General features: G+C 38.9%; 1 protein-coding gene across 1 annotated transcript in view; it reads right to left on the reverse strand.

The window, feature by feature from the left end:
* Positions 1-19,658, reverse strand: part of RELN (reelin) — a 538,096-nt gene that overhangs the window by 111,733 nt on the left and 406,705 nt on the right. The window contains exons 23-27 of the mRNA XM_069587839.1: positions 17,421-17,558; positions 16,380-16,566; positions 6,882-7,087; positions 4,303-4,474; positions 3,641-3,841 (exon numbers count right to left, since the gene is read on the reverse strand). Coding sequence (XP_069443940.1) covers positions 3,641-3,841; positions 4,303-4,474; positions 6,882-7,087; positions 16,380-16,566; positions 17,421-17,558 — 904 coding nt within the window. The remainder of the gene's footprint in view (positions 1-3,640; positions 3,842-4,302; positions 4,475-6,881; positions 7,088-16,379; positions 16,567-17,420; positions 17,559-19,658) is intronic.

Consider the following 19,658-nt stretch of genomic DNA (forward strand, 5'->3'; position numbering starts at 1 on the left):
AAAAATAAAGGATGAAGGAAAGATAGGCCCCTAGGCAAATAAAATTAGGTCGGAGCTCAAGAGGTCAACCAGCTCATCCTTGTGACTGTGAAGGAGCTTGAGTCAGTCTGTCAAAAATGGGAAGAACACATATTTTCCTTAATTCCATGCTCAGAGCTAGAAAGCATCTCTCAGAAGGATTTATAATATGGCTAGTGGCAATTTTATTGTGATTCATTTATCTAAGTTTACATAGTTAAATATCAGGAAAATAAAGACTTGACCCTCTAAGATGCAAGATCACCTCTTGTAACATAAACCCTTTTATTACATTACTTGTTAGTTAGCATAGCCTTTGGCTGGCCTGTGGTGAGAGGAGTCACCCTGGGCACACATAGTTAATCTAATCTGTCTTAGATTTATGGCTAAAGTAGGTAAGTCAATGGAGCTTTCAGTTCTGTGACAAGTTTGTGATTTTATTCTTTACGGACCATTTAGCCTGCTTCTTAACTGCTGATTTTTCTAGAATTCAATTCTTGGCTTTCTTACCTTTTTACTCCATACAAGCTCCCTAATCTCATTCACAATCATAATTTCAGATGCCTTCTAAATCCCTATGACTCCCAGATACTCCCAGGCTCTCTGAACAACGTCCATAACTGCTTCTTGTGTGCTTGTCCTTCAGCAATCCATGAGCATGTGTGCTCAGTCATGTCTGACTCTTTGCAACCCCATGGACTGTAGCTTGCCAGGCTCCACTGCACATGGGATTTCCCAGGCAAGAATGCTGGAACGGGCTGCCATTTCCTCCTCCAGGGGACCTTCCGACCCAGGGATCGAATCTGCATCTCTTATTATCGAATCTGCAGGTGGATTCTTTTACCACTGAACCACCTGGGAAACACTTAGCAATCCACAGGCATCCCTAAATCCACAGGTCCAAGTCTTCTCATCATCCACCACCCTAAAACAAATCCTCCTATTCCTGAATTTCTGATTTCAGTGACTTGAGCCAGCAATGTAGGAGTCATTCTAGAATCCATTCTATCACCCAATAGGTTACCCAAACCCGTTGACTGTGCACCTTTAACATCTTTCAGAACCATCTACTTAGAGTCCCAGGCTATGCCTTAGTCTGGCCTCTTCATTTCTTACTTCTGCAGCATTGTCACTTTACTCAAAATACACTCAGCAATGTGAGCACATATCTCTGCCTCCTCCACTATCTCACAGGTCCAAGTTCCCATTATCTATTACTTGGATCACTGAAATAATTGCCTGGAAGTCTTTTTATCTCTGCCTTTGACTCTGCCAGTGTACTCCCAACTCAGTTACCTGTGTGATTTTTAAAACTCTAAGTCAGAGTATGTCACTCTTCTGCTAGCTATTTTATGTAGTGTAGGTACAGTGTTAGTTGCTCAGTCATAACCGACCCTATGGACTGTAGCCTACTAGGCTCCTCTGTCCATGGAATTCTCTAGGCAAGAATACTGGAGCAGGTAGCCATTCCCTTTTCCAGGAGCTCTTCCTGAACCAGGGATGAAACCCAAGGCTCCTGCATTGCAGGCAGATTCTTTATTATCCGAGTCACCAGGGAAGCCCGTTTTATGTAGAGCAAAAGTCAAAGTCTGATCTTTTTTTTTTTTCTACCAGTCTCCCCTTCCTCACTTTGCTTTAGTCACAGTGGCGTCCTTGTGGTTTCTTAAACTTTTCCAAGCACACTCCTACTTCAAGGCATCTGCCCTTTTTGTTCTATCTGTTCTCTTTTGTTCTTTCTTTGTCAAACTCTCTATTCCTAGTTATTTTCATAGCCTAAAAAGAAGCCTGGAACATAGTAGAGGTTTTATGAATAGTTTTTTCTCCTGTTAAGTCAATAGAATGATCCTTCTAAAACACAGATCTGATTCTCACATTCAATGGGCTAAACATCTTCCATGACTCATTGCTCTTGGATTAATATCTAAGTGACTTAGTGTATCATATAAAGCCCATTAGAATCAACCTTATCTTACCTCTGTGGCGGGTACTCCAAACTCAAAGTTCCAACATTTCCATTCTCATTTGCACTTTCCTATATTTTCACATAGTTGCACACTCTGTTCTAACTGAAATTTCCCACCCCCTCCATTTTGCAGTCTGCTAAGTCTCTGTACTTCCAGAAACTTCCTATTTCAACTCATCCATCCATCTATCCATTTAACTAACATAATTTTGGAGTACCTGCCATATGCCAGGAACTCCCTGGCACTCCCACAGCATCAGAGCCTCTTTCTACCACAGCACTCCAGTGACTCTACTGCAACTGTTCACTTTTCTGGCTCACTGGCTAGTTTCTGAACTCCTTGAGGGCTTGGCTACATTTCTCATCTCTGTATTCCTAGCACTTAGTGTTGACACAAGGCAGGCAGTCATCAAAACTTAACCAGCACTGTACCTTTTTTGGACAAATAACATCAAGTTCTTATTACAGATTCCAAATATACATTAACAACTCCTAAATGACTCATATTACCTGCCTATTATCAACTGATAGCTACAAATCAACAATTTCTGCTGGTATAATTCGAGAATTGAGACTTTCCTTAGGCATTTTGCATTATGTTTTGAAACATTTAATAATATTTTCTCTATTTAGATTTTTAAACTTTAGAATACCATCTTACAGAGTTCAACACCTACACTATCATGATTTTGTGGCTAATTAATTAGAAAAAGTGCCAGGTGAGAAACAGCATACTGTTCTGACAATGTATTGCTTTTGCTGTTATTCTGCTCCCATTTTAGGCAGTACCAACAAATTAATATAGTTGTACACCATTATTAATGGTTTTCCATGGCAATTTAGCATCAAAATCTAAACAGAGAAGAATAACATTTCACTAATCATCTTATTTATGACTCACTGCCTTGTTTACAGACCTCTGGAAATTATATTTGAAGAGCTTCCCATAAACATCTGATCTCTTTAATAATTCCATTTATAAATTATTTAGCATCTGCATCCTGCCGTTATGTAAGGAGCATGTAGTTGTGCTGGATCATTAAAAATGCATTACTCTTGACCCTAGAATTCACCAATGGGATTTTATTATAAACACAATGAAATTTTGATTAGGGTTTTGAAAAAAGAGCTTGTCAAAGTAAATACTTGCTATCCATGTTGACATGTTATCACAGCACTGAAAAATAAGCAGCTTTTAAGAGAACAATGATAATTAAAGTAAAAATTTATTGAATCAAAGGAAAAGAAATTGTTTGAAAACCCCATAGTAAAAACATAAAATTACTTGCAAGTTTAAAAAGTACTAGTAAGCTGAAAAGGAGAACACATCCATTACCATCCAAAAGCATGGGATGGGATTCATTAAGTCACAATCAGATTGAAATCCTCAAAGTAGTCTTTCTTTTTAATTCTGATAGAGTTCCACGAGCACTTAAAGAAATACAGTGACACAGCTACTTCTGGGGCTCATTAAAAACTGACAAGCTGTTTTCCTTATGGATAGAGCTAAAAAGCTTTGGCATTCCAAGACTGTTGGAAACTGTTCAGATGAGTCCCTTCACTAACAGAAATATGAACATTTTGTATTCTTTGTGAATTTCATTCACAAATCTGGAAGATGGTTGCTCCTTAATCTGCAAGAAGTTTATGCATAAATACCTTGAATTGCAGCACATATCCAGGCTTCAGAGTCAAATCTCGAGTTACTGCAAATCGGTCCCCATCTGATTTTCCAAACACCATGGCTGATGGCGTGGCAGAGCAGAAAGTTTCATTTTTAACCATTCCTTCATTAGCTAGCATCAACCACACACTCATTTGATTCATAGGGTAATCAAAAGCTGGTTTCTCATAAAAGTTCTAATAGAAACAATACAAACAACATAGAAAGGCAATTTGATAGCTTTGAAAAGAAGAAAGGAATTTTCAGTTCATGACATGCTACTATTTGTATTACCATGTACTATTTGTGTGTCTATGAAAATAAATCAGACTCTCAAACTGTTTTTTAAACTGCCATGAAGTTTTTCTCCTGATTATTTAACAACTGAAAATATTTTGCTACTATATATCTATTTTATAAACAAACTAATAATCACGCTTAATGAACTGGACAAACTTTCTAGTCTTTTTTTTACATTTTTTAACATCTAAATAATCTGTGAAAGAGTAGCATAGAGAGGTTAAAAAAAAATTAGCGCAAACACATAAAACCAAACTACATGTTCAAGTGTCAAGCACTAAATCCTTGGAGGAGTCAGTAATCCCATCCTGTTTTATAATTCTATGTCATCCTGGAGTTCAGACATAATGAGAAATACCTGAGGTAAAGTTGGATTGACAACTGGGATGATCTGTTTTTGTTTCTCGGACAGAATGATGATGTCGTCAACTGCCCACTGGTCATAGTCTTCCCCCGAAAACACAGGCTGCCACCAGCGGAACCTGGTGCAGGGGGTCTTGGCAGCCGCTGGTAACTCAAGATAGACAAATCTGCATAAAAGCAAATCATTTAGTGCCAGGAAAGGAAAAACTCTGTTTTTTTTTTTTTTTTTTTTTTTTTTTTTTAGCAGCTGTTAAAATAACACTAGTAGCAACAAGAGAAAGTCTAGTTTTTCTTGATCTCTTGGTATTTTTGAGAAGAGTCTTATGTTTAGACAAATTAGACAAGAGGTTTAAAGTTGTAAGCAAGTTCAGTCTTGGTCCTGGTTTCTCCATTTGTTATCGTATCTTTTGGAGGCAGATATTTCAACTGAGTTTGATTAACTGAACAATGTCTTTTGACTACCATGACAATGGTCATAACATTTCTAAAGAAATCCTTAGAAAGAACTGCTCCCTTATATATTACGGCATTAAAATAGCATTAATTTTTTTCAAAACAGTTCTTACTTTATTGAGGGAAAATATAAATAACCAGTAAAAATGAAACATAAATCACTGATGATCTACCACATGAGATTGGCCTCTGCTAACAGTTTGCTGTATATCATTAAAGCATGTACTCTTTTACACAGATGAGATTATATGTATAATTTTGTATCTTACAGTTTAAAAATTAACATTATATCATAAGCACATCCTCATGTCTGTAAACTTAGTTAAGATCATTTTACCATTTATATAATTTTTCATCACACAGATGTGCTACTATTTATCTCACCTTCCTTACAAATAATTCTGTGATGAAAATCTATGCATATAGTTTTATGGACACCTCAGTTTATTTCTTTAGAGAAGATTCTTCAAAATGGAATTACCAGGCCAAATAAAATGGTCATGTTTAAGGCTCTTGATTTTTCCAAAAATCCAAAGGATTTTTCCAGGATTCTTTCTTGGAATAATGGCATGCAGGATGACATGAGAGCACCTGTCTTGCTGCTCCATGTGGAAAGAGCATTTTGTATTATTAAAAAATGACCATCTGACTGTTGAAAAGTGGTATCATTTTTATTGCAAGAGAGGTTGGATATTAATTGTATTTTATTAAACATATGTCTTTCTTGTTTTGTAACATCTACTCATTTCTTTTACCTATTTTTCTACTGGATCTTAGTGTTTTTCTTGATAATTTGTATGAGCTCTTTACAGGAACACTGATCTTCTATTTCTCATATTTGTTGCAAATATTTTCTCAGTTTCTTTTTTATTTTTTCTATTCCCTTTGAAATGGATGTGTTACACGCGTGTTAATTCTACTGAATTTATGTATAGAAAGTTTAGGTCTTTTCCCAAGATCAGATAGTAATCTAAACGTTTAAATCTTTAACCAGTCTTTAACACTATCATCTGAGATGTTAGATGACAATCTATATAGATACTTCCCCTCAAGAGCCCACCCACCTTCTTCTAACACCATTTGATTGAATGACCATTTCTTTATCATTGATAGTTGATGTGTGTTTTTTTCATAAATGTTTGTATGTATATCTGAGTTAATTTCTGGGTCATTTGACTTGATTGTTCTATCTATGCACCGGTATCATTCCACTTTAATTATGTAGGTTATATAATATATTACAATATCGTGTAGGGTATCCCTCTATATTTAACCAAAAGTTTAAACTATTTTTGTCAGTTTATATTTCTAGACAAAAAGTTCTAAAAAAATACCACTAAGACTTTGGTTGCTATAGTATAAAATATAAATTAAGAGATATCTTCATATCATAATGTTCAGTTTTCCTATCCAAGGATGCTGTATTATTTTCCATTTATTTGTTCACTTTTATATATTTGAAAGAAGTTTTGAAGTTTTATTAAAGTTTTCTTTACAGAGATTCTCAGTATTGTTAAACGTATTCCTTATATTTATTTATGTATTTTCCATCATGGGGTCTTCTGATAGCTTCCAACTCAGAATCTCTTAACCATTTTAGTGTCATAGAATTCTTCACAAATGTGGTAAGATAGGCCCTAAAGAAAAATTCCCTTAAATAAAAATGGAATATATCTGGAATTTTAAAAAGCTATTGAATTTTTGTTCGTCTATATAGTAATCTTCTTACTTTCCTGAATTCTCAGTAATTTCCAGATTAACAATGCTATTCCTTAGAAAAAATATACTTTGAATAGCTTCAAATTGTTTAAACCAGTTGCCCCCATTATCAATTCCCTTTCTACTCTATAGGGGGAACCTCACCAGGCTCCACCTCCCACCTACCATCCCTGACTCTCTCTCTGGATGTTATGATTCTTGTTAGACCCAGTTGGCTTTCTCTGGTTTCTGCCTCTCCCCTGTGTGCCTTAGAAGTAATGCTTTTGGTTGGTCTCTCTCCGTATCTAACTGTGTTATATCATGGAGAGTTATCGCTCCTTGAAATGACTCAATGTTTTAAACAACAGCTAACATCACCCTTAACCTTCCTGAAATCAATGGAAGGCAATCGGAGCTGGTTACCTGGGTTTGCTGAAGTCTGAGAAGTACATTTCTGCCAGCAGGTGCCACTGGATGCCCCCATTGTTGCTGTACTGGAGGAGGACACCCTCCTCTCTGCTGTCAGGCTTGTTGCATGCAGAACTCTCTCCACCAATCTGGATGTAGAACTGGACAAAGTCCACCCAAGAAGTATCCAGATCCCAGCTCACCAACTGTCTTTTCCCAGCCTTTCCAAAGAACAGAGAAATCACAGATCCAATTATCTGGGAGCAATTTGTTGTTTCAGTTTCAAATTTGTATGAGCATCCTGGCTCTATGTGAAGTTGATCATGTTCTCCTTTATTGTTGAGAGGAGCAAGTCATGTTATTTAACTGTTTCTGGATACATTCTATTAATATCCAGGACTTGATTATGAGACCCCTGAGAACTGCTAATTACACCAAAGAGTATTCAAAAGTCTTTAATAACAAAGCAAAACTCATTTTAATTAAAACACTTCTAGTATTCCCTTTGTAAATCTCCTCCAGGCAGAGTCATGGAGCAGAAAGATCATATACATACTTTGAAATCAGCTGGAGCTGGGTTTGAATCTCAGCCCATGATTCATGCTGTTCTCTAGCTGTGTGACCTTCCTGAGCTTTTATTTTCCTCAAAAGGACAATATGGGTAATAATACCTTCCACATAGGGTGTTGTGACAATTAGGTGAAATAACATGCTACATAACTTGCCTAGCACATGGTATGCTTTCTTGAGGGAGTAATCTCTGCATACATATACCTTGACCCTACTCCTACCTGGGAACTGAAGTGAAACAGGTAAGACAGAAACTTCTGAACAGAGTACTTAAGTCTCTTGGGCTCCCAGTCAGTCAGCCTGTCTGTCTCTCTTGGAAACAGAAGGTGGGAGGGATCACTAAATAAGTTTTTGCAACCACTAAATGATCTCTGTGTCTTAAAAATGTTAAAAAACTTCTTCAAATCTGGTAACTTGCTTCCTTTGTTTAGTGTCACAGGAAGTGCCCCTGCCTGTCACAGTTCTGTTGCAAGGTATTAGACACAAATCGACAAGTTTGTCATCATTTATCTGTAAATAGTTTCATGCTAACAGGATTGAAAAAAAGTTTGCTGATAAGATTCCTTCACCCAAATCAAATCTGCCAAAGCTAATCCATGGATTGCACTGATTGGTCTTGGAGAGTTTTCCAGAAGTTCAATTAAGTTTGGAAGAAAATCTGAGATAGGATACATAATATAGAGCAAAGCATCCCTCACACTTATAATTTAAACTCTACTCTAATCCACTAAGTTAATTAAGAAAGGGTTTCAGTTATTAGAAGTCACAGGGGAAATACTTGGTGATAATTATGGGGGTACACAGTTACCGATAAATCTAAAGCCAATTAAAAGATCCCAAAATAGACAAGGGTGCCAGCAAAAAGAAAATTGAGGTTAATCCTGAGACAGGAACTCGTTTTTTGGAACTCTCAATTTTATGTACATATTAGAAGAAATCTTAATAGTAATATGCATTTTCAGCATATTAGATGTGCCTTTCATTTTTCTTGCTATTGACTTGACATATTGTAACTATGAAACACCTCAGAGATTACTATAATCTGTCCTAGAATTTTCATGCCTCAGGATCAATACAGGATGATTTTGAGAAGAATCTAGCTGGTTAATTCCCACCCAACAAAATTCTATGAAAACCCTGGCATTTGGAAATGAGCCAGAAGGATAAAGATCTAAGATGAGGAGAAGTATAAAAATCCAGCTATCATAATTAGATGGTTGGAATGATTGCCTATTGCAAAATTCACAGAATAGTGTTGTTTTTCCAGGAGACTATGGTACTGCTCTATAATGGTTCTGAGAGTATTTTGTGGGATTTTTGTAAATGGTGAAAAATATCATATAAATGCTTGGTGTGGCACTGAAGATGTTTTTTTCTAGAGTAGCACAAATCAATTTCTTTTGTTCAGTGACCTGAAAAGATGAACATTGCTTTAAAGGGGGTAAAAAAGAAAAAAGAAATGGCTCATGGTAAACCATTCTGTCAGAACTTAGAATCTGATATAACACATAGTTTGTAGTTTTTTTCTATCATACTATGATCAACATATTTATGTGTATGTGTAGATATGTGTGACCTATATTTTGGTCACCTGATGCAAACAGCCAACTGTTTTGAAAAGACCCTGATGTTGGGAAAGACTGAAGGCAGAAGAGGGCGTCAAAGGATGAGATGGCTGGATGGAATCACAGATGCAATGGACTAGAACTTGGGCAACCTCTGGGAGATGGTGAGGGACAGGGAGGCCTGGTGCACTGCAGTCCATGGGGTCACGAAGAGTCAAGACATGTAGGCGACCAAACAACAACAAGGAGCATTTATATCTATCTATTTATGTATACATAGACATGTAATGTGAGTGTATGTGTGTTCAGATACTAGACTAAAGATTTTCTCATTGCTGGAGAGTGGAAAATATGCTCCAATATTCCCTGACATTTTAGGTTAAAATGTCTTTAGGGTTTACATAAAATAATACAAAATTTAAAGGCAATGTCTTTAAAATATTGAGCCTTTATAATAAAACCTCTAAAACACTTTACAAAACTTTATGTTTTGTCTTCCATTAAATTTGTCTTTTCAGATGATCAAGCTTGATTTAGAAAAGGCAGAGGAACCAGAGATCAAATTGTCAACATCCACTGGATCACTGAAAAAGCAAGAAAGTTCTAGAAAAACATCTACATCTGCTTTATTGATTATGTAAAAGCCTTTGACTGTGTGGATCACATTAAACTGTGGAAAATTCTGAAAGAGATGGAAATACCAGACCACCTTAACTGGCTCCTGAGAAATCTGTATGCAGGTCAAGAAGCAACAGTTAGAACTGGATATGGAATAACAAACTGGTTTCAAATTGGGAAAGGAGTACATCAAGGCTGAATATTGTCACCCTACTTATTTAACTTATATGCAGAGTACATCATGAGAAACGCTGGGCTGGAGGAAGCACAAGCTGGAATCAAGATTGTTGGGAGAAATATCAATAACCTCAGATATGCAGATGATACCACCCTTATGGCAGAAAGTGAAGAAGAACTAAAGAGCCTCTTGATGAAAGTGAAAGAGGAGAGTGAAAAAGTTGGCTTAAAACTCAACATTCAAAACACAAAGATCATTGCATCTAGTCCAATCACTTCATGGCAACTAGATGGGGAAACAATGGAAACAGTGACAGACTTCATTTTCTTGGGCTCCAAATTCACTGCAGATGGTGACTGCAGCCATGAAATTAAAAGATGCTTGCTCCTTGGAAGGAAAGTTATGACCAACTTAGACAGCATATTCAAAAGCAGAGATGTTACTTTGCCAACAAAGGTCTGTCTAGTCAAAGCTATGGTTTTTTGAGGAGTCATGTATGGATGTGAGGGTTGGACTATTAAGAAAGCTGAGTGCTGAAGAATTGATGCTTTTGAAGTGTGGTGTTGGAGGAGACTTTTGAGAGTCTCTTGGACAGAAAGGAGATTCAACCAGTCAATCCTAAAGGAAATGAACCCTGAATATTCATTGGAAGGGCTGATGCTGAAGCTGAAACTCAATACTTTGGCCACCTGATACGAAGAGCTGACTCACTGGAAAATACCCTGACGCTGGGAAAGATTGAAGGCAGGAGGAGAAGGGGACAACAGAGGATGAGATGGTTGGATGGCATCACTGACTCGATGGACATGAGTTTGAGCAAGCTCTGGGAGTTGGCGAAGGGCAGGGAAGCCTGGCATATTGCAGGCCATGGGGTTGCAAAGAGTCAGACATGACTGAGTGACTAAACTGAACTGAAAGTCATCTTTAATCAAAAAGCCAGCAAAAAAATAATTCTACTATATTTATTTGAAAATAACATTTCTTTAGAACTTCCTATTGTTTTCACTTTTCTTTCCAATTCATTCATTACTTTCTTCAAATAATTATTGATTGCCAATTATACCAAACTCAATACCATGTGTTGTAAAAACAAACTAGAAAGGAGAGTTTGCAAACATAAGCAGGGAAAGTAATGACAACTTAGAGCTACAGACCAAGTTCTATTCCTTGTTAAATCCCACTTGGTCATCTGATCACTTATCAAGGTTCCAATCTATTCAGTCTCAAGGGTATTTATGGATATGTAAATACCTAATGCAAGGCATGCATTTTTGAGTAGAACATCTTATCTAGAAGTTTGGCTCAGTCAGTAATTCTGCATTTTGCTGGGTACTGTGAGAATAAAAATAAAAATATGATCTATATATGTAAGAAACATTGACAATGAGAGGGGCAGTCAAATAAAGGAGAGATCAATGTCGTCTGCCATAGTCCCAGAAATCCCCATGGAAGTGAAACCAAGCAGGACCCTGTGGGGCTCCTGGGTACAAAAGCCTTTCCATGTCCCCTGTTCCTTGTTCGTAGGGAACAGATTCCAGCCTTCATGCTGCTGCTGCTGCTGCTGCTGCTAAGTCGCATCAGTCGTGTCCGACTCTGTGCGACCCCATAGACGGAAGCCCACCAGGCTCCTCTGTCCCTGGGATTCTCCAGGCAAGAACACTGGAGTGGGTTGCCATTTCCTTCTCCAATGCATGAAAGTGAAAAGTGAAGTGAAGTCGCTCAGTCGTGTCTGACTCTTAGCGACCCCAGGGACTGTAGCCTACCAGGCTCCTCCACCCATGGGATTTCCCAGGCAAGAGTACTGGAGTGGGGTGCCATTGCCTTCTCTGCCAGCCTTCATGACCTTCCCTGAATCCCAAAGAGTAGATTCAAACAGTTGCTAGTCAGGGAAGGGAGAGGATGCAGAGACAAAGGAGGAACAATGAACAATAGTGCAACCTTGTGGCAGAGTCCTCCTTCTGCCTCAAAGGAAACACATAACAATATCTTTGCATTCTTTACAGAACTAAAACCCCCACCAAGTGGAAGATATCTGCATTCTTCATTCCAGAGAAGACCACTGAGGCCAGATTAAAAGAACTAGAGAAGCATCAAGAAACTACACAAGACCAGGATAAAGGAGTGCAGGCTCTACACACATCCTAATCTTGGTCAGCAATCCCACTCTTAAACTACCGCTATAGAATTCCTCACCAAATCCTCCTGGGGCAGAATAGTTTTTCAAGGCAGGAATCCACTGTTGTCCTCCTTTGCCTGGCAAAGCAACAAAGCTGTTCTTTTCTATTTCACTCAGAATTCCATCTCTGAGATTTGATTCAGTATCAGTACGCAGAGGCTGACATTCCGCATCAGAAGCAGCAGGATTTGGGCAAAAGTTTTATATGGATATCAGAGATGGTGGACGGCATAATGGAAAGCAGTGGAGACTAAGCAAAGAGGGAAACTGGCAACATATGGGATAATGAGGAGAGTTTCCAGTTTGGAGAAAAGGATTCATGTTTGGAAAAAGAAAATGAGTTATGCAGTTAGGGCAGCAGTCCTGGAGACTGTCCTGAACACTGGTGATGGAAGAATGACAAGGCAAAAGCATGTTTTTAAAGAAATGAATCTAGATTGACTTCAAACCTCTAAGGAACCCTTCCTTTGGGTTATTATCCATTCTCTACTTCAATCATGCTGGCTGGTGGGGGCTGTCAAACTGTGTATTCCACCTCTCTGCCAATGGAGTGAGGATATACCTCTGGCCATGCCCATCATATGATACCATTCATGTACATGTGATCAGTCAATCAGAAACTGAGTCACATTTTTCCATGGAGTTGCCTATAGGGCTCTGTGGCCACGGCCCCTCTCACAGTGACTGCTGACCTGAAAAAGAGTCTCCTCTTAAGGAGAGAGTTCTGTGGGCATTTGAGTTTCTGGTTCCAGGTATCTCTGTGGCCAGTTTCATCTAAGCCCTCCCTGTTTTGATTACAAGAACTAAATTTCCTTCTTTTTTGCTTAAGCTAGTTTCTCTCACTTAGAATTCAAAACAGGTCTGACTGATACAAGAGAAAAAAAGTAAATCTATGATCCTTAGATATCTTGACAAAAATTTACAGAGAAAGTTGGTATGGGAGGAAGAGATTGATTTTATTTTTGAAATGCTTATTTTATTAGTGGCAGGGCATGCCTATGGAAATATTCAGTGATATCAATTTGAAATTCATTCTCATAAACTGTAATTATGATAGCTAACAATTATATGCTTTTGAACTGTGGTTTTGGAGAAGACTCTTGAGAGTCCCTTGGACTGCAAGGAGATCCAACCAGTCCATTCTGAAGGAGATCAGTCCTGGGATTTCTTTGGAAGGAATGATGCTAAAGATGAAACTCCAATACTTTGGCCACCTCATGCGAAGAGTTGACTCACTGGAAAAGACTCTGATGCTGGGAGGGATTGGGAGCAGGAGGAGAAGGGGACGACAGAGGATGAGATGGCTGGATGGCATCACTGACTTGATGGACGTGAGTTTGAGTGAACTCCAGGAGTTGGTGATGAACAGGAAGGCCTGGTGTGCTGCGATTCATGGGGTCGCAGAGTCAGACATGACTGAGCGACTGAACTGAACTGAACACTTATAATGGTAATTCTATGTGCCCAACACTATCCTTTATTCTTTATCTGCATTAACTCACTCCCAACATCCCACTTCACAGTGGAATGCGACACAGAAAAATGTTATAATTCTGCAAGGTAAACCGATACATGAGTTTTGGAGCCCAGGTACAAAGCCAGGTAGCTTGACTCCAGACATCATCTTTAATTAAGAGGAAGAAATATTGTATGTTTAAAATATTTGTGTTTTTTAACACACATGTTTACTGGGCTGTTTGGGTACATACTGGTTAAGGATTCATTTGTGTTAGTTGCTCAGTCACATCCGATTCTTTGCGACCCCATGGGCAGTAGCCCACCAGGCTCCTCTATCCATGGAATTTTCTAGGCAAGAATACTGGAGTTAGTAGCTGTTCCATTCTGCAGGGGATCTTCCTGACCCAGGGGTCAAACTCAGATTTCTCACATTGCAGGCAGATTCTTTACCATCTGAGCCACCAAGGAAGCCCAAGGATTCATCATCTTGTTTTAGAACTGATGGTATCAGAGACACAATGTTTCCATTTCTGCAGGATTAGACTGTGTATTCACATCTATAGAATGTGTATCAGTCACTTATTGAGTATCATCTCTAAGAATAATGACCAGGGAACCTTCAATGTCAATAGATAAGAATATCATTAATGGAATCCATCCCTGATTTTCTGTCATTCTCTCTTGTTTACTTGCTAATTCTTTGTTCTGCACCTGTATCAAAAAACAAAAGCTGTACCTATTTTTATATTTGCATAAATTAATGTGTTTTGGATTTCTGCCCAAACAGGTTCTGCAACATATCAGCCCTATGATATATCACCCACCTTTATGTACTTGCTATATGATGTGGAATGAAACATTTCCCATTGTCCTAGAATTGGTGGCTATAGTCTTTGCTGGAAAGAAGTGGCACTAGTCACTTCACATTCTAAAGAGAGCTGGTAATAATTATGGTTGCATAAACTGCTCAGGTTGGAGAGCTGGACCTGCTCCTCTCTGCAGTCCTTTTGAAGACTGTATGAAGAGATGAACTGGAGGAGAGAGGAAGAAAAGAATGTCCTTCCTAGACTGTAGCAAGGGAGGAGAGGGAGGTAGTTCTCTCAACTCCATTCCTCACCAAGCAATGTGTGTTAGGATTGTTCCAAGAGAATCAGACTTAGGGATGCTGGCTGGCATCTCAGTCCCTCGTTGGTGTATACTGATCTGTCTGCTTCCACTGGGGAAGCTGAAGTTTGCAAGATAAACTTATACTTGGAGTCTCTGTTATGGACTTCATGTTAAGGTGTTCCCAAATTCACATGCTGGAAGACTAACCCTTAAAGGGATGGTATTAGGAGGTGGGGCCTTCAGCAGGTAATTAAGTTATGAAGGTGGAGAGATGGAATTAGTACCCTTATAAGAAGAGACACAAGAGAGTCTGCTTTTTCTCTCTCTGCTCTCTCTTGGGGATTCCCAGGTGGTGCTAGTGATAAAGTACCTGCCTGCCAATGCTGGAGATGTAAGAGACGCAGGTTCGATCCCTGGGTCAGGAAAGTCCCTTGGAAGAGGGCATGGAATCCACACCAGTATTCTTGCCTGGAGAATCCCATGGACAGAGAAGCCTGCCAGGCTCCAGGTCATAGGGTTGCAAAGAGTTGGACACAACTGAAGCGACTTAGCATGCATGCTCTCTCTTGCCTCCTGTGAGGACGCAATGCAAAGATGACCATCTTACAAGTGTGGAAGCAGGCCTTCACTAGACACTGAAACTGTTGGTGCCTTGATCTTAGACTTTCTAGCTTTCACAACTGTGAGAAGAAAATGCTGTTTCAGTCCCCTACTCTATGGCATTTTATCATAGCAGCCCAAGTTGACTAGGATGGTCCCACATCAGCAGACACCACAAGCAGCCACCAAACTGAGTGGAAATAGGACCTGAGATGTTTGCTATTGATGGACAGCTGGTTAGTTCCCCTGGAACAGCTCTGCATACCTCTGCCTTCATCATTACCCCTCATTATTCCAATCATATTCTTGGGATTAATGTCAATCTATTAACAAGTTTAATAAACTTATTAATCCAAGTTTAATAAACACTTCTAGAAGTACTTTCCATGTGTTAGGTACTGTTCTATATGATTTACAAGTACTAACTCATTTAACCTGCATAATAATGCTAATGAGATATATATATATATAACCAATGAGGAAGCCAAGCCACAGACAGGTTAAGGAATTTGTTCAAAGTCACATAGCTAGGAAGTGGCAGATCAGATTGAAACAGGCAGTCTGGCCACAGAGTTGCTATTGTTAACTTCTAAACTGCACCACCACTCACATCCTTACCCCCAGACCCACATGCTCACACACCCTTCAAAGGCTGGGATGAGAAGGGGCCAAGACCCTGCCCCACTCAAAGCCCCTCAAGACACAAGCGTGGCTGGCACTGGAGGAAAGGAAAGCAATGAGCTTTAAATCAGGTACAAGAGGGGCAGGAATTTTAGACTGGCCTACCTGGATTTGTAGTAAGCAAAGACAAGCATAAAACTATAAGAGTTTCTCAAATGGAGTTAAGGCACAGGAATTTGGCAAAGTCCAATCAAAAGCAGAAGGAAAAACGGATAAGAGATAGGTTATCCACTCCAGTATTCTTGGGTTTCCCTTGTGGCTCAGCTGGTAAAGAATGCTCATGCAGGTTTGATCCCTGGGTTGGGAAGATCCCCTGGTGAAGGAAAAGGCCACCCACTCCAGTATTCTGGCCTGGAGAATTCCATGCACTCTATAGTCCATGGGGTTGCAAAGAGTCAGACACAACTGAGTAACCTTCAATTTCAATCAAAAGCAGACAAAGTGGGAAAAAATTAAACTGTATCACATTTGTACCTTCTGAGTTCAGACTGCTCCATAACATCAGTCACATATTGAAACAGCCACTGCCCTGATCACTTACTCTTGGCTCTCCCTCGTACCTTACTGAAATACAGAGATGATCCGGAAGAGACGACCCCACACCCTTCTTCAGGTTTTACAATTTGTCCCCCAATAACTTCTTGCCAGTCAGACTCCCAAGCACTCGGGTTCTCAAAGTCCGACATGATTGTGGAAGGAAGGGCAGCTTCTGGGTGGCACTCAGTGCCCTGGTACCCCTGGTCACACCTATGAGAGAGGAGGGCTGAGTGAACAAGTGATAGACTCGTATGTGACTGCCACAGCCATCTGACCTGCAACATTCCCTATGTCTCAGTTTTGCTCAGGTATTAGCATCTGTACTAGACTTTTCATTACACTGTTAGTCTTTGTACATGGTGGTAACAACCTTCAGTTTTTCGCATGGGGAAAAACGGACAGAATCCATTTTTAAAAGAAAGTGCTATAATGGTAGAAATGGGGATAATGAAGAAAGATATGGGCGTATACGCATGTGTGGCTGGGTAGAGGGGAAGGATTGTGAAATTTTCCTGTAGGCTTAAAAGGTCACATGTAAATGTTTGTCTGCTTACCCAACACTTAACTGTGACCATGTTTTATAGTTTCTCCTTCTGATTAAATTATGTCTTTTTTAGAGTCTCTAAGTATCCAAATGTGTTCCTATCATCCTCACTAGTGATAATCACCATCTCCCTCTGTACACAACCTTGCGCTTCTGGTGAAGTGGTGTAGGACAGTGTGCAGCAGCTGTTTGACCTGTGCTGTAAGACTACCAGGGGAAGGAAGGAGAGGCAATAGCCAAGCTCTATTAACTAAAAAAGAGGACTTTAGGGCTAGCTGATAAACTCTGAAATGTAAACCCAGGAGGGTGCATTTTGAGGTTTAGAATATATGGCTTTATACTTGTTGAAATGCAACAATACCTTTTACATCTAAAATAAGGATAGAAAGGAGGATCATTTTCCTTTGGCTATTTCATTATTTATCAGGCTATCCCTAGAAGTCTGATGGCACCTGCTGTGGTATCCTTGTAAACACACACCCAGAGAAGCAGAGTCAATCGTCTCTTCTGACACTTATACCTGCACATGCCGCGGTTGCAGGAGCCATGCCCACTGCACATGTTGGGGCACTGCTGCCCAATGTAAATGCTGTCTAGAGCCCACTCGTCTTGAGCTGTGTAATAGCTCTGACTCCAACGGAAGCGGGTGGCACTGGACCTAGAAACAAGTCAAGGTAAAGCAATAAAAACATGACATGGGGTCATACAAAGAATGTCAGAGTTCAAAATTCTCCAGAGAACTAACTCTTTGGAACTTGAATTTTGATGCCAATCATTTTTCTTTAGTGGTTTAATTTCCGCTCAGTTACTGTCTGATTCAACAATTCCATAATGAAGAAAAGTCTACTTATCTGTTTACATCAGTCTTAATTTGAGACATTTTAAAGAAAAATACAGTATCAGATTTTGTTGCTGTTGTTGCGTAGGGTTTTTATGCTAGGAAAAAAAAGGAAGATAGACTAATTTAAAAAAATAAATATTTATATGAAACTGTCTTTCACAGGTGAAAATGCACAGTGTTTATCTTAGAGTAATGCAGTTTCTTAACAATAAATGTATCAGTAGTTATTTGAAGACTTCCAGTTGGTTCTCAATATAAAACAAAAGTTTTGTTTGCAGGTGTTGTTTTGGGATTGAGAGGAGGTGTGACATTGTACTATTTTCCAAGTAAGAACATCTGGCTGCTAAATTCTGCTTATTATTTCTAAAACATTAACTTGCTTGGTTTTCATGGACAAGTTATGTTAAGTGGAGATAAAAACTTAAACAGTCTGTTACACATAGAGAAACACTTGGGACCCTGATTCAAATGAGATATAAAGTCTAAAGAAGACATTCTGAGAGAAATGCCAAGAGGGTTTTCATTCATTTACTACCACAAAATGTGCTTTTAAAATCACATCATACTTTTCACCTCTAGGAAGTTTCAGGTATCCATGACCAGTTTTATCTGGTCAAAGTGCAAAACAAGAGAGAATAAACAAACAAAAAAAAATGTGCAGAATAGGTGTGCATGCTCAGTTCAATTGATTAAACCCTCCCCAAGTACACTAGCTACAGACACACTTGATTTTAATGGCTCTGAATGATCCATTAAGGTCTACTGGATCAATTATCCACATATTAAATACTCCCTAAGTACATAACAGACTGTTAAAATCCAGACTAAGCCTTTACTGCTTATTTTACTAATGATATGTGGTTGATATGTTGCATTTTTATTCATAGTAGGATAATTTCAGGATTCACTGAGATGCATCCAGTAGACACAGGTTTGCAGCATATCAGTGCTCTTCCTGGAAAATACAATGAGACAGATGTCCCCTTCCATGGTAATAGTTTATATTTGTAATCTAATAGCCATCACAATTTTCATAGCCCAATTAAGAAATGTGTTTTAGAAAAGCTTACTATAAAAGCAGGGACATTATCTTGGAGCCCAACAGAAGACAAGTAAATTAAGACTCCTGCACCACTGTCGTTTAAAGGGATGACAATATTCTTTTAAGACTGATACAATCTGAGTCAAGCTGAGGGTCACAGGTGTCTAGACTGTGAGTTCTCTTGGAGACAGAGCTATCTTTTTATCTCAGTAGTTTGCACAGGAACAGAATAAAATAAGTGTACAAAAAAAGTCTGCTAAAAAATGAATTGATGAGTGGACGGACAAGGCCGGGAAAGGGCACCCTGTTTCTGACTTCTGTAGGTAATGGAGTAAAGAATGTGTTAGGAGTCAGGGGACTTGACCCCAAGGACCCTGGCTCTGCAATTTATCAGCTGTGTGACCTTTAGTGGGAAATTTAAGCCTTCAGGAGCTTCTAGTTCCTCACCTCTCAAATTAGGAGATTGGGCAAACTGATTTCTAGGATCCCTTCCAGCTCAAAAATTTAATGACTGTTCTGGTCATTTGCTGACAGAGGTGATAGTTTATTTTCTTTATAATCACATGCTTATGTGAAACCCATGGCATATATTATTTTGAAGTTTTGATGTTTCAAATATTAAAATGGGGTTGGAGGGTTTCAGAAATCTGACCTAATTTACGCTTCTAAACAATCACATTAAACACATTCCAAATCCTTTTTATAAACAACTTATCCTTACATGTATCTCTGAACTCCTGAAAAGATATTTCATTAACATAAAATGCTTAAAGTGAATTATTCCATTTAAAATGACAATCCACAGTTTCATGTGCTGATGTTAATTAACAGAAAAGAAAGTGAAAGAGGTTGAATATTGGCTTCATTTTTAGTGA

Source organism: Ovis canadensis, chromosome 4, assembly GCF_042477335.2.
Source record: "Ovis canadensis isolate MfBH-ARS-UI-01 breed Bighorn chromosome 4, ARS-UI_OviCan_v2, whole genome shotgun sequence".
Lineage (NCBI taxonomy): Eukaryota > Metazoa > Chordata > Mammalia > Artiodactyla > Bovidae > Ovis > Ovis canadensis.